The sequence below is a fragment of the Neltuma alba genome, unplaced genomic scaffold (genome assembly GCF_004799145.2).
Source record: "Neltuma alba isolate B1F8T4 unplaced genomic scaffold, ASM479914v2 tig00011487_pilon, whole genome shotgun sequence".
NCBI classification, from domain to species: Eukaryota; Viridiplantae; Streptophyta; class Magnoliopsida; order Fabales; family Fabaceae; genus Neltuma; species Neltuma alba.
In genome coordinates, this window is record NW_021636156.1 from 257353 (window position 1) to 270780 (window position 13428).

Genomic DNA, 13428 nt, shown 5'->3' on the forward strand with positions numbered 1-13428 from the left:
ACCGGAGGTAGTACTACTTTCGGTCCTTAATATAAGATCATGTTTGATTTTTATTTTGGTCCTAAATATAAGACTCCAATCCACTTTGTCTCTCATATTTATATTTTTTTTCCAAAATAGCCCTTTTAACAATGATAGTTCCAGTTAATACACTTGATTAACAAGGATATTTTAGAAAAGACAACACCTATTTAAGATAAATAACTAACTCAACTTATTTCCTCAATCTACTCAAATTAATCAACTGACTCTTATAATTAGAACCGAAGGTAGTATTATAATAAGTCCCTGTTTACAATTTTTTTTATTTTTAATACTTTTCTAACGATTTTCCTAATGATGATGATGATGATGAAATTTTTTCAGTGTTTTTTTTTTTTACCGGAAAATTTTTTCAGTGTTAGAGGAACGTAAATTTGGTCCCCGCGGAAGGCTGTGTTTTTGTCTGATATTGTTCACTTGATTGTCTATGTCTATGTCTCTGTCTTGCATTAAAAGAATAAATAAAAAAAGAAAGTGACTTTTTCAATATGTTTTCTTTTCACGCGGCGAGAAACGTGGGGGTAATGTGATGGCAAAAAATCGCCATATTGACGGGTAACGGATTGGCTTTGCATTGTGACTTACCACTTAGAAAAGTCACCCACAAAAGTTAGAAAAAAATGAATTATTTTTATTTAAGTATGAAATTACTCGCTTGGATAATTCACTTTAGAATTCACATTACTTGTTGAAAAGTGTACTTATTGGTTTATCGATTTTATTCGCTGTATTTATTACTTTTGCCGTCTAATTCATTGCATTTATTAATAGCTAAGATCAGTAATTTAATTAAATTTTTTTTGAATAATTGGCAAAGCAGAGCATGTCAGCGTACAGGGAATGTGACCTATTTATTGCAACATTTTTAATTATGTTCTGCCAACTTTAGGAGTGAAGGAAAAATGACGGTAATTTGACTCATCTTAATTTAATGTTCTTACGAATACTACTATGCCTCCTGTATTATTTACGACTGCGGTGTTGAATTTGTCTTGTCTATATTTTATGCTGATATTGAAATTAATATCAATATTAATACCTATGGAGTGTATAATTTATAACTAAAATGTTGATTTTTTCTTGCCTTCCCCTTTAATAACTTTTTTTTTTACTTTATAGTGTTCCTTATTATTTATATTCTCATCGGTCTATTAAACTAAAAAAATAATTTTTTGTAACCAAAAAAAATAACATTATTGATTAACCTTTTTTAATTAAAAATTTAGTTGGCATAAACTCAAAATTAGCCCAGTCCAAAAACTTAACAAGACATCAATTTAAGAATTTCAATTCTTAATTACTAAAGATTGTTAAGTCTAATGGAAGGAACTAATTTTTTTAGCAAATTAAGACTTGAATTCCTATTATATCTATGTGTAGTAGCAAAAAAAATTTAATTCTTAGTTTAAAAGCTATATAATTTTTTTTTTTGCCGGCTAAATGCTATATAATTTAACTAGTATAGATTCCCCGCGTGTGCGTCTTTTTAAAGTTTTATACTACCTCCATTCTTAATTATAAAAGACAGTTGACTAATTTGAGAAGATCAAAAAAGTAAGTTGAGTTAGTTATTTATCCTAAATAAGTCTTGTCTTTCCTAAAATATCCCTACTTATCAAGTATACTAACTAAAACTATAATTATTAGAAGGACTATTTTGAAAAAAATTAAATAAATATCAGAGACAAAGTGGATTAGAGTCTTATATTTAGGATCAAAATAAAAATCAAACAGGATCTTATATTAAGGATAGGAAGTAGTATTACATAGTACGTATGGATATTTTTTTGGGCCAAAAATTATAGATGCATGAAATATAGATGATTAGCAATTATCATTTTTGCACCATTTGTTGTATATTATAGTAGTATCATCTGAAAAAATCGCTTTTTCCAAGATTCGTTGGAAAACTGCTGGCTGAATGGCAAACCACCTTGGCAAGTGCCTTTTACTATTTTGAAAAGACTTCATTCTTTTGCTCTTTTTCGCGAGCATAGTTTTTTTAAAGTGGACACATGACATCAAAAAAAATATTATTTTTTAAACAAAGAAATAGAAATAAATAAGAGAAATTTGGAATAAAAAATATCTATTTAAAAATTTAATTGATTAAAAAACCTTAAATTTAAGCACATAACTAGATCCGTGACTGCAACTTTACTTTCATTTTGTGTAATATATCTTCCATTGTATGGAAATGATTTTTATATTAATGATTGTTGTGCATCATTAATAATATATTACACACAATTAAAGAAAAATTACACTTATAAATGATAAATTATAGTTACACTTACTCAATTTTTTTTTTCGTTATTTAAGTGTTTAGATAGGGACCTTTAACTAAATTTCTCAATAAATAAAAGTAAACAGTAGAAATGCCAATTGATGGTCACATGAGTACATGGAGTGTGGTTTACCTATTTTGAGATTAGTTCAGATTCTGTGCTGATTAGGTAGCTTTTTCTCTTTGGGGCTCTATAATTCAATCGTCATTAAGACGCTAAATGATCCATCCATACTGACCACAAATCTTGACTCTTGGGCTATGCTTATCCTCTCGTGGGGGGTAACAAAAACAATTCGTACATCCAGAATTTCGGATTATTTTTTGTTTGTTAGATAAATGATCACTTGACGTACATTAAAGAATTAAAAATATATAGTATTTAATATTATCTCATATTTTTATGAAAATTTATTGTTAAATATCTCGCACATCTTCTTTTAATTAATTCAAAGCACTCGCTTTTCCTATTTTGTTCTTCTTAAAAACTTAGCCCCAAAAAACTAAGGTGATTCCATGGGAAGACGATGATCGAAACCCGACAAAAATAAAAGTCTTCCCATTATAAAAGGACATGATCCTTAAAACAGGTGAAAGGCTAATATAGGGGGAAAAAACAGAGAAGAAGAAAAGAAGAAGAAAGGAAGATGGGAATACCAGATGCTGAGAACAACATGAGCATTATTAAGAAAGCTTGGAGGCAACGGAAGGATTCAGGTTATTAAAGAGACAAATGCAAGTCTCGAGCCTTCTAGTGATATATACAGAATAAAAAAATAAGTTAAGTTTTATTTGTAATAATAGGTATTGTCTTTTCTAAAATATCTTATTAATCAAGCGTATTGACTAGAACTATCATTATTAGAAAGACTACCGTAGAAAAAAATACATGATATAAGAGACAAAATAGATTGGAGTCTTATAATTAAGACCAAACTAAAAATTAAAGAAGTCTTATATTAAGGATCGAAGTAGTATATAAGAGACAAATAAAAGTTTCTATAATACTACTACTAATATATTACGAGGAAATTGTTGGTTTTAGACCAAACCAAATGTTTATATTATGATATTAATGCGCGACCCTGTCGTCTGGAGACCTCTTCACAACATGCATAGTTTTTTTTTTTTTTTGGCTTTTTTTTTGGGTTATGGCCAAGGGATGCATAGTGTTTAAACAGGTCTAAGAGTCAAGAAATGATGGTTTGAAAAAATAAAATAAAATCATCTCTGGAGATTTGTACTTTACAGATTTTAAGATGAAAAATAAAATAGATTTCTCCCAAATTATGGTTCGGGCTAAAATTCCTGACACAGCTTTTTTTAAAATGATTAATCTTCCTCCAATTTATTTTTCCAAGATTTATCCAAGCATATTCGGGGTTGACAGATGCTTTCTTCTAAGTATGATTTAAGGTTGAAAAGTGCGAAAATATAAACTACTAAAATCGATTTTTTTTAAAGATTTCGGCCATTCGTTTTATATAAGTGCTGCCATTTGATAATAGCTAATTGTTCTAACAAAAATGCCACTTGTCATGTTTAGATGAAATCAGTGTTAATGTAATTATGTGTTAAAATGTTTATGTGTGCACGTCTATTTAATTGTATTATGTTAAAAAAAAGTGTTGCTCTCTTGAATTCTACAAAATGGAGGGCTGAGATGTCAGTCAAGATAGAATTACAATGTTTAAAACCGCATGGAATCTGAAATCGAATTATAAATAGGTTGCAAGAAACTCCTGAACAATTGCAATTAGGGGTTTAGCAATCCTCAAAATCACTTTTAAAAAGTATTTTTCGTAAAACGAGGTAAACTCCTTCACATATTTACTTCGTAGACTGTAAAAATACTTTTAAAATCATGGTTTGGTTTCCATCTAAACACCTCCTTAATCGTGGGGTGTTTAAAAAAAGGAAAGAAAAAAACTCTGCAACATCACTGTGTGGTTTTTGGGTTAATATTTCACGTTACAAAAATTAAAGTTACTTAAAGGAAAGGGGGTGTTTGGGTCAGAAGTACTTCTAAAAAAACATTTTTCACAAATCGAAATAAATTCATCCACATATTTACTTTATATACCGTAAAATCACTTTTAAAATAGGTTTTGATTCCATCCAAACACTTCTAAAATTGGGTTTGCAAAAAGACGTTTTCTTTAACTGCTTCTCAAACAAATCTCTCAATCATACCATAGAAAGGGAAAGCTAGCCGCGTTTCAATGAGTGAGAAAATAGCGGCGAGAAGAGCGAAGGAGTAGGTAAGCGAGGACAAAAGGAACGGAGAATGACACAAAAAGGACCTCCCAATTTTGCATATAATGTTGTCTATCTTTTTGAAAAGAGTATCAATAAAAATAATTTTAAAAAATAGATAAATATAATAAGTATGTATTATATTTAATATCAAAATCAATAATTATGTCATAGAGAAGTAATAAATTATGGCAGCGTGGCTAGTGTAGTCATTTTGCAACAAATTTTAACTTCAAATAATTCCCAAACACTCTAACACAATTAAACCATTTCGAGATCCTGATCTGACATATTCATATTGAGAATCTTTTTTTTAATTAATTTTCCAGAAAGCAATTACGTGTGGGAATTCAAGTGGTTTACTTAGGGTCGGGTTTACAGGCTGTGATTTGCGACGCGATGGACACGTATGGCATGGGCCATGGCTGGCTCTAATCTATAAACAAATACTATGTTGCTTTGGCGTGCAAATATTTATAAACACTTTTTTAATTATTGCTCCTTTGATCCTACTCGATCCTCCTCCAACTCCTTTGAAGTTTTCAACTTTGTCCAGCTTATTCCACTTTAAAGCCTAAAGATTCGTAATGCCTTGTAGAGTTAAATCTTATCGATTTCCATTTTAAATAAGCTATATTCATAATATTTGACCTTCCTTTTTTTTTCTTCAGTTTTTGCTGTTTTTGTGTTTTCTTCAGTTTTTTTTAACTTAGAATATTCTAAGTCACTTTAAATTTAAATCAAATCTCTATCAGGTTAAGAGAGCCTTAACCTTAATGCTCCTTAAGTCTTTTTTAATTGTTTCGGGCTTACGTGGTTCTCTGTGGTTTTATCATATAAAACACAAATAATTTATGTATCATTTTTTCTTAATTAAAATAAGTGTCTTAATGTCAAAAGAAGGACAGGCTATATCTATTTAATATAATTTTAAATACATTTTAAATTGTTCGATTAAATGGATGGTAAAAACTCATTCAAGATCAATTATTTTCCACCGTAAATAAAGAGAATTTACGGCATCATCTGGCCTGTATTAATCTGCACAAATCCAATATTTGCCGAAAAGTCTAAAATTTCCAAGTAAGCATTCAAACGATGTTTACTGTTTAAAACCTAGAGACTAAAGTCCAGGGAAAAATACTAATGGAAGTCCCTGACAAACTAAAGTTTGAATCTTTACCGAGATATGTGTTAATATTTAGTGCATAATAGTACTCTAAATAAGATTATTTTCAATAAAAAAAGTACCTGTATATAGTTTTAAAAAAAACAAAGCCAAGGGAAGGATGTTTTAAGACTTTCATTTTCGCGGCCCAATGCAAGTTGCATCCAAGTGAGAAGTTGGGCCACGCAATTACTTCAAGCCCAATATAACACATTGCTGTTCTAAAAGCCCAGGAACTTAGTGGTATTCTTTTTGTTTTGGCAACATGGAAATGGCCTCCGACAAACACGTGAAAGTTAATTATTTTTCAATGTCTTAAAAATAATCATTACTCCCTCCAATTCTAAATATAAAACTATTTTTATAGTGTACTTTTCACTATAACAAGAGTCTTATATTTAGAATTACATTATAAAAAAATCTTATATTTAAGAATACATGAATATGAATAAAAAGTTACAAACATGCTTACATGAGTCACTACTGTGCCCCGGTAGTGTATTGACAAGGAGGAATTCATCTCAATTTATTCATCAGGAAGTTACATATTCAATCATCGTTAATTAAATATCCTTTATACTAAAACTACGATAACAATGAAAGTTTTTTCGTGGTTTAATTGATTTTTTTTTTTAACTCTTGTTTTTTCCTCTTCTGGCTCTACAAAAAGTAAAAAAATTAAAGAAGATGACTTTTAATATCTAGTTATTTTGAAAGGACCGAAGAAACTAGGGGTGTTTATGGGACGGGACGGGACCGGGACGGGACAGGGATTTGTCCCTTGTCCCGTCCCATCCGGGTCCGTCCCGGTCCCGTCGGTACCGGGACGGAACCAGGACGGGACCGGGATGTCCCGCTTCCCCCTTTTTAAAAAAAAAACGATACCATAATTTTTATATGAATTTTTTTATGTTATAATACTTATTTTTATTGGGCTTTTAAAGATAAAAACATTATAAAAAAATATTATGTAGAAAGCTTAATTATATAACATAAAAAAGGTGTAAAAATAATAGTGTAAAAAAAATACCGTAAAAAAAACACTATATAATGACTTTATAAATTATGTTATTGAGGAAGGAGATTTTGTTGAGATAATACTACAACTTAAGAGCTACAAATCACCATAAAAATAAGAGTTATTATTAATAAATAAATTGAATAATCTAATAATAATTATTAATAAATAATTTTTAAAAGAAAAAAAAATTCCGGGATGGGACGGGACGATCCCATCCCGCGTCCTGTCCCGTCCCGGTTACTGTCTCGTCCTGTCCTGTTTTTGTCCCATCCCGAAATTTTTTTGTCCCGTCCCGTCCCGAACTCACCGGGACCGGGACGGGACAAATTGAACACCTCTAAAAGAAACTGCCTTCATTTTTCATATTTTTTTAAGAGTGAAGTTCAAATATTTTCTTCGGTGCTTATTAATGATTCACATTGATTTACTTTACGTTTGGTACGAGGGAATTGGAAAGGAAGAGAGAGAATGAAAAATTTTAATAAGTTCGATTTAAAAAATTAGAAAAGTGAGGTTATAAAATTTTAATAAAAAAATGTAAGATAAAATATTAAGCGGATTTAGTTAAAAGCTTTTAACCCTAATATTTTATTTTTTAAATCAAGTTTATTAGTAACATTTTTCTTTTCATCCCCTTCTCTCAATTTCACTCGTATCAAACAAACTCCTAATATAACTTGGCTAAGTGATAACATGGTTTTAATCAATGCTAGGAGGATCAAATTACTTGTTAATAAATAAGCTTGACAAAACTCATTGATTTATATGCCCGGCCCACTAAAAGACTAGTAAGCAAAAAAGAATTAATTGAGATTTAATACAGATGATTATCATTAATTAATTGCTGTGGCCCTTTATTGCTTTAGATGATAGTCCAAGCGGACACAGCTTTTGCAGGGCAGGGAACATGGATTCTTCAGACATAATTCAACCTTTAGTGATTATATTTTGTCTTGATTCCCATCAGTCTCCACCCAGACAATGCACAGGAGAATAATATTTTTTTAATATCATTTTTGTACTATAGCCAGCATTAAACGGATATACCTAATCCGAATGATTTATTTTTTAAAAAATTTAAAAAACATTAAATTTATCATTGTTAACACAACATAATGATGTTAAATCAAGTTACAAAAGTCGAGGCTAAATGCTTAATTAATACTCCGTCCAGCACTATATATAAGTTTCATTTTTAGAGAGAAGTCTAAGTTAAAATATAAGCTTTATTTTTAAGTTTATCTAACATTTATTATTATTTTTTCTATTTTGTTCTTAGTTGACTATATTTAGTACTCTCTTTCTCTCATTAATATTACCCCATGTATTCTTTTTAATTATTGTTTCATTTATTGCCTCTCCCATTTATTCTCTTAATAAATAAGGACAAATTTTAAAAATATATTTTTAACCTATTTATTATTTTTAACTGATTTTAATTGTTAATTTATTAAACATAATTTAATTATTTGAAACTATGTATGTAGTAGTTGATATTATCAAAAGATCGCCCGCGAGCTGCGGGCGTTAATATGAAGGATGACTGCTGGAAATTGCAGAATTTCCGTCCTCTCTGGCCTGTTTTGTTTTTCTTTTAATTTAAATTTTATAAAAAGAATTTAAGTGGCGCTGAGTGAATTTTAATTTAAGGGGATTTTTGTCGTACAAGATTATGTTGTAAATAAAAAGGACTATAACATAAAATGTAAAAAAAAAATCAAGGGTTTAATCATAGTCGAGTCAAAAGTTGGAGGGCTAAACCCAATAAGCTTATAATTGAATTAAACATTGAAAGACCAAAAAAACAATTTCCGAGAGTTAATATCCAAACCAACAAGACATGAGGAGGAAAAAAGATATGAGCTTAACAATGAAGTGAAGACTGAACATAAATCCGACTGCAACCTTCGATTTTTTTTTTTTTGGGGACAGAAACCTTTGATTTCAAATATAAAATTTATTTTATATTATGAATTGTAATATTTTCATTTAATATTTTTTTTCGCCAACCTCAATCCATATTTCACCATGTACGTATATAATTATAATAGGAAGGAAAAGTGAAGAAAAGACACAGTTGACCAAGTCAACTGGGTCATTATTGTCGGAGAAAGAAAGGGACCAATGCTGACCACTCATGCTGGGCAATTCCAGATTCACCCACTTGTTCCCGACTTGACGTTTTTAAAGTTTCTTTTTGTTTTTTAATTAATAGGAGCCGTATAAGACTTTACTAATCCCTCGATTTTTTGACCGGTAACTAATTCCTCATTACCTTCTAGATAACCGACCAGAAAGGAAGAGGAACTATTGTTGGCAAAAAGTAAGGAAGAAAGCTATTTTTTATGAAAATTTTAGCGCTGTTATGATTCATTTATAACTGTCTAAGTTGTAAAAGATAAATTAACTTGAAACTAAAATCTCCTGAGAAAATTGTTGAAAAATTTTCCATGTCTTTCAAATTTTGTTACATGTATGACCTATTTTAAGTTGATCCAACTTGTATTTATTTGTGCATGACTTATCTCTAATTATGTGAAAAAAAATATTTAATCATAGTCGAAGATAGGTTATTTTAGTTTGCATATAAATGAAAACATATTAGGGTTAAAGTGCGTCCAACACCCCGAAGTATTTTCTCAAATGCATGCAGCATCCTAAAATATTTTGTGATACATCTAGCACTCTGAAGTATTTTTTTATATGCTTCTAGCACCAAGACAAAAAAAAACTTCAGAATGCCAGGACACCCCTAAAAAATATTTTAGGGTGCTAGATATACCACAAAATATTTTAAGATCATGAATACACCCAAAAAAAATACTTCGAGATGTTGAATACACCTTAACCCAACATATTAGACATGATTAAAAATAAGATACACTAGTTTAATAAGCTGAGTATTTAGGTAACTCTTGACAAACAGAACGTGCAACAAAATTTTGTTAACAATTTTCCCAACTTTTTTACCACCCAGAAGAAAAAGATTATGTCAATAAAACCAAACAAATAATATAAAATTACCATCCTCACCATAGGGCGGTGATGAGACTTCAGAGGCTGGGACGTTAACGGTGAAGAATACAAAATACAAAGCATGAAATTCGAATTACTTAAATAAAGTAATAAATTTAAAAAAGAAGAACACACTCTAATCTCGTTAGTGAGATGATTAATGTGTAAACATGATAATGTATAAACAAACACAAGACCCTGACCCAAAATCCTCAGCATACACAAACCATAATAATTTCATAATAACAACATTTGTCGAATTAAGTACGTACAATCTAAAATCAATCATCAGGAAACGAAACCTTATAATATTAATCCTCCTCCACCTGCACCACCCTCGCATTGCAACATCATCGTCATCTTCATCGTCATTTGCAAATAAAGAATAAACCTTTTTATTCCTTCATTTCTTCTTCTTCTTCTTCATCCATGGAGTTTCTTCTTCAAACGTGCATTGCTTCCTTGGAAACATGCGAGCTTCTCTCACTTTTATCCTCCACCACATGCCCTGCAGTTTCAGCTCCTCCGACATCACTAACATTTCCGAAAAGCAGAACACCTATGCCCACCAATGCAGCAACGAATGCGGCCCCGAACGATGCTCGAATCCGACCCGGAACGCTTGACCCAACTGCGAACCCTATGCACAACCCGGCAGCCCTGATCCAAGCGAACCAGATTGAGAATGCTCCTTCTTTTCCGGATGGTGCGCAGTCTAGAACCAGGACTCTTCCAAATGCATAAAGTATTCCATTTGATGTGCATTGGATCGCTCCAAATAGCAAAAGATGCTTCCATTTCCAGTGAGAATCAGAGAAATAGAAGGCGAAGCCGGAAGAGAGGATTGAGAGGAGGAATCCGAGGATTTGCATTTTCACTGCACTGGCTTTGATTATTTGTTGAAGAGGTTGAAGAAGAGGAAGAGAAACCAGAGGGAAGCAGAAGTACATCAACCAGAAAGCAAGCAAGTGAATTGGTTTGATGCATAGATCGCCAACAACGAAGATGACTCCTGAGATGAAGATGCACATGGTGGTGAATGAAGAGAGAAAGACACTAGCAATGGCTCCAATTCCTTGAGGGTGTTTGAAAATGGAAAAAGGATGGAACTTTGAAGAGATTGAGATCATGGAATCTGAGGTTCTGTTAAGGGCTGTGATTGCATGGATTATCCCCACAAGCCATATGAGGCCACTGAAGATGGATACCACCCACAGGCTTATGAACTCATGGTCTTTAGGTTCCCGGAGCATGTGGTAAGTGAAGGCGGCCATCATGGCAGCACCGAAGCTGCCGGCCGCGGTGGCGCAGAGGGAGAGCCAGTTGGAGACTCCTTGTCTGATGTGGAATTCTGTTTTCTTAAGGGAAGGTCCGGTGAAGGCACGGATCATGTGGCCAAGGTGGTGGGTGTGAGCGGCAATGGCGATTGTGCTTGCAGCTACGATGAATGCAATGTAAGGGATGAAGATTGCGGAGACCTTGAAGAACCCGGCCGGGAGACAGAAGAAAACACCAACCCCGGTGGCCGCTGCCGTGATAAGCGCCGGAAAATGGCCATCAAGATGGAAGGAGACGAAGCCCAGAATTGGAGCGGCCAGTGCCAGACCTGTAGCCCAACCTATAGATGTCCATTCCAATGAGGAGAATCTTGAACCACTCGTCCTTATGGTTTTCAGTGTGAGCTTACTATAACTGCAATGAACATACAAAACCCCAAATATATATATACACCTTCATAAATCATAATACTAATGCTACTACCATTTGAATAGAAACTTTAAAAAGCATATGTTGCAGAATCTGGAGATGACATTCTAAGCACAAAGTGAGCTCTGGTTTTCTGCGAGGTTTATCAATAAATTTTACAGCCAACTCCTATGATACATACTTAAAATTACCTAAGACCCACAGCTTAAATTAACGTTGTAATTCATAAACAAAGAAAAATTAGAGTTAAATCTCAGTGAAACGGCTAGTTTGCAGGAGGAAATTAAAACAAAATAATACAGAGGGACCGTTTCATTCACGTTGTCAGTTGTATAACTCTTCCGTGTAAGCTCACTGTAAAATATTCAAACCAGATCACTACAATAATGGAGTAGATATCTACCTAGATAGTTAAATAATCCCACCTCTCATATCCTAAGCATATAAAAAATTCAAATGTGGCGACTTTTGGGGCCGAATCCGACAGACATGTTGGAACTTCCTAGGAAGACCCTAGGTGTTTTTTATCTTTTTTTTTTAAAAAAAAAAATTTGCCCTCTAGGTTTGGCTTAGGACACATGAGATAGCATAGCTTGTATACACATCAAAGAGAGAGTGGTTAATAAATGTGGAGGAAGTTCGATGCAAGTGCGTGAGTTACTGATTTTTATCTTGAAAAAGGAATCTTTAATTGTGGAGTATAGTGGGAGCTAAGTATGAAAAGGAGATGGCTGCAAGGCCCCAGAAGAAACAAGCAAATATTTATATATATGAAAAAAGAGAAAAGAAAGGGAAAAGAAAAGAACACTGCTTTTGATGATGGCGAACCATGATGGAACCCTATGCACGGTCCTCACGCCTCTCCTCAGATTTCAAATTCAAAAACTTTCCTTTCTGCTCTGAGACTGAGATTTACAGTACCCATTTCCTCTGAAACCCCTTTTGAAAATTTTGAAGTATTTTTCGTGCATTTGCAGACAATTTCTCAGATGCAAGGGAAGCAGAACAGAACAAACCAAAAAAGAACACTTGGAAAAACAAAAGAGAGTAAACAGAACCACAAACACAGAGGGAACTGTCTGTCAAATTTGGCAAATCTGGAGAGAAAAACCAACTTACAGAGTGATCTCCTTGTCGGAACATGAAAATCCGGGGTGCTTCTTGGTCCAATCTTGAGCATATCCTGAAGGAAGTTGCTGAAGCTGGCTGATGATGAGAGGGAAAACAACAGGAATGAGAAGGGTCTGAACAAAATAGGTGCAAAACTCGTACAAATACCAGCCGAAGAGTTCGATTTTGGCGGGCTTTTCTTGTTCTTGGTCGTAGCCGTTATAAGATTCCCTTGCTCTGAGAATCTTCAAGGCCGTATTGTGCATGTCCGGCGAAGAAGAACCCATGCTGCCTCTTCCTCTAGCGTTTCCATCATTACCAACACTTCGCTTTGAAGTGTCTTTAGACCCTTCAGCCTCAACAGTAACTTCCTTCATCTGGGAAAATAAAAAAGCCCTTCTCTTGCTGATCTTGCTCTGTGAAACACAGAGAAGTGAGGAAAATGGCGAGTGAGGAAGACAAACTGGAGGTGTTTAAGAAACGTTAGAGAGAGACAGAGAGAGTGGAGGGCTGGTCTGAGTATGGCGAGAGAGAGAGAGAGAGAGAGAGAGAGAGGAGAGAGAGGGAGCTCACAGTCACAGAACAGCTGGGGTAAAGCTGGGAGGTTAACGAAGCTTTCAAGGGCGTGAAAGGGGGTTGGTGTTAAATGAAAGGTATTTTGGGTGTAATTCTCTCACTCCGTGTCTCTTTTGGGTTTATAATATTAAGGGTGACGGACGGAGGCGTTATGAGGGGAAAAGGGTTCATCCATATCTACAAATTCTATGTACGGGAGCCTCCACGTGAAATCAATATTTCACTGTTACCACGGTTCGTTGGTTA

At 33.3% G+C, this 13428-nt stretch overlaps 1 protein-coding gene across 1 annotated transcript; it reads right to left on the reverse strand.

The window, feature by feature from the left end:
• Positions 1-9917: 9917 nt before the first annotated feature.
• LOC114714123 (uncharacterized) lies at positions 9918-13246 on the reverse strand. Its single transcript, XM_028898817.1, has 2 exons — positions 12616-13246; positions 9918-11481 (listed from the first exon to the last, which is right to left on the reverse strand). Exons 1-2 carry the CDS (start codon positions 12981-12983, stop codon positions 10233-10235), a joined length of 1617 nt encoding a protein of 538 aa, XP_028754650.1. The 5' UTR covers positions 12984-13246; the 3' UTR covers positions 9918-10232.
• Between the last annotated feature and the right edge of the window lie 182 nt (positions 13247-13428).

Coding starts and splice junctions, on each gene's coding strand:
- LOC114714123 (XM_028898817.1), bottom strand. CDS start 12,983: ATGAAGGAAGTTACTGTTGAGGCTGAAGGGTCTAAAGACACTTCAAAG. Junction 11,482..12,615: donor TCCGACAAGGAGATCACTCT/GTAAGTTGGTTT, acceptor TGTTCATTGCAG/TTATAGTAAGCTCACACTGA.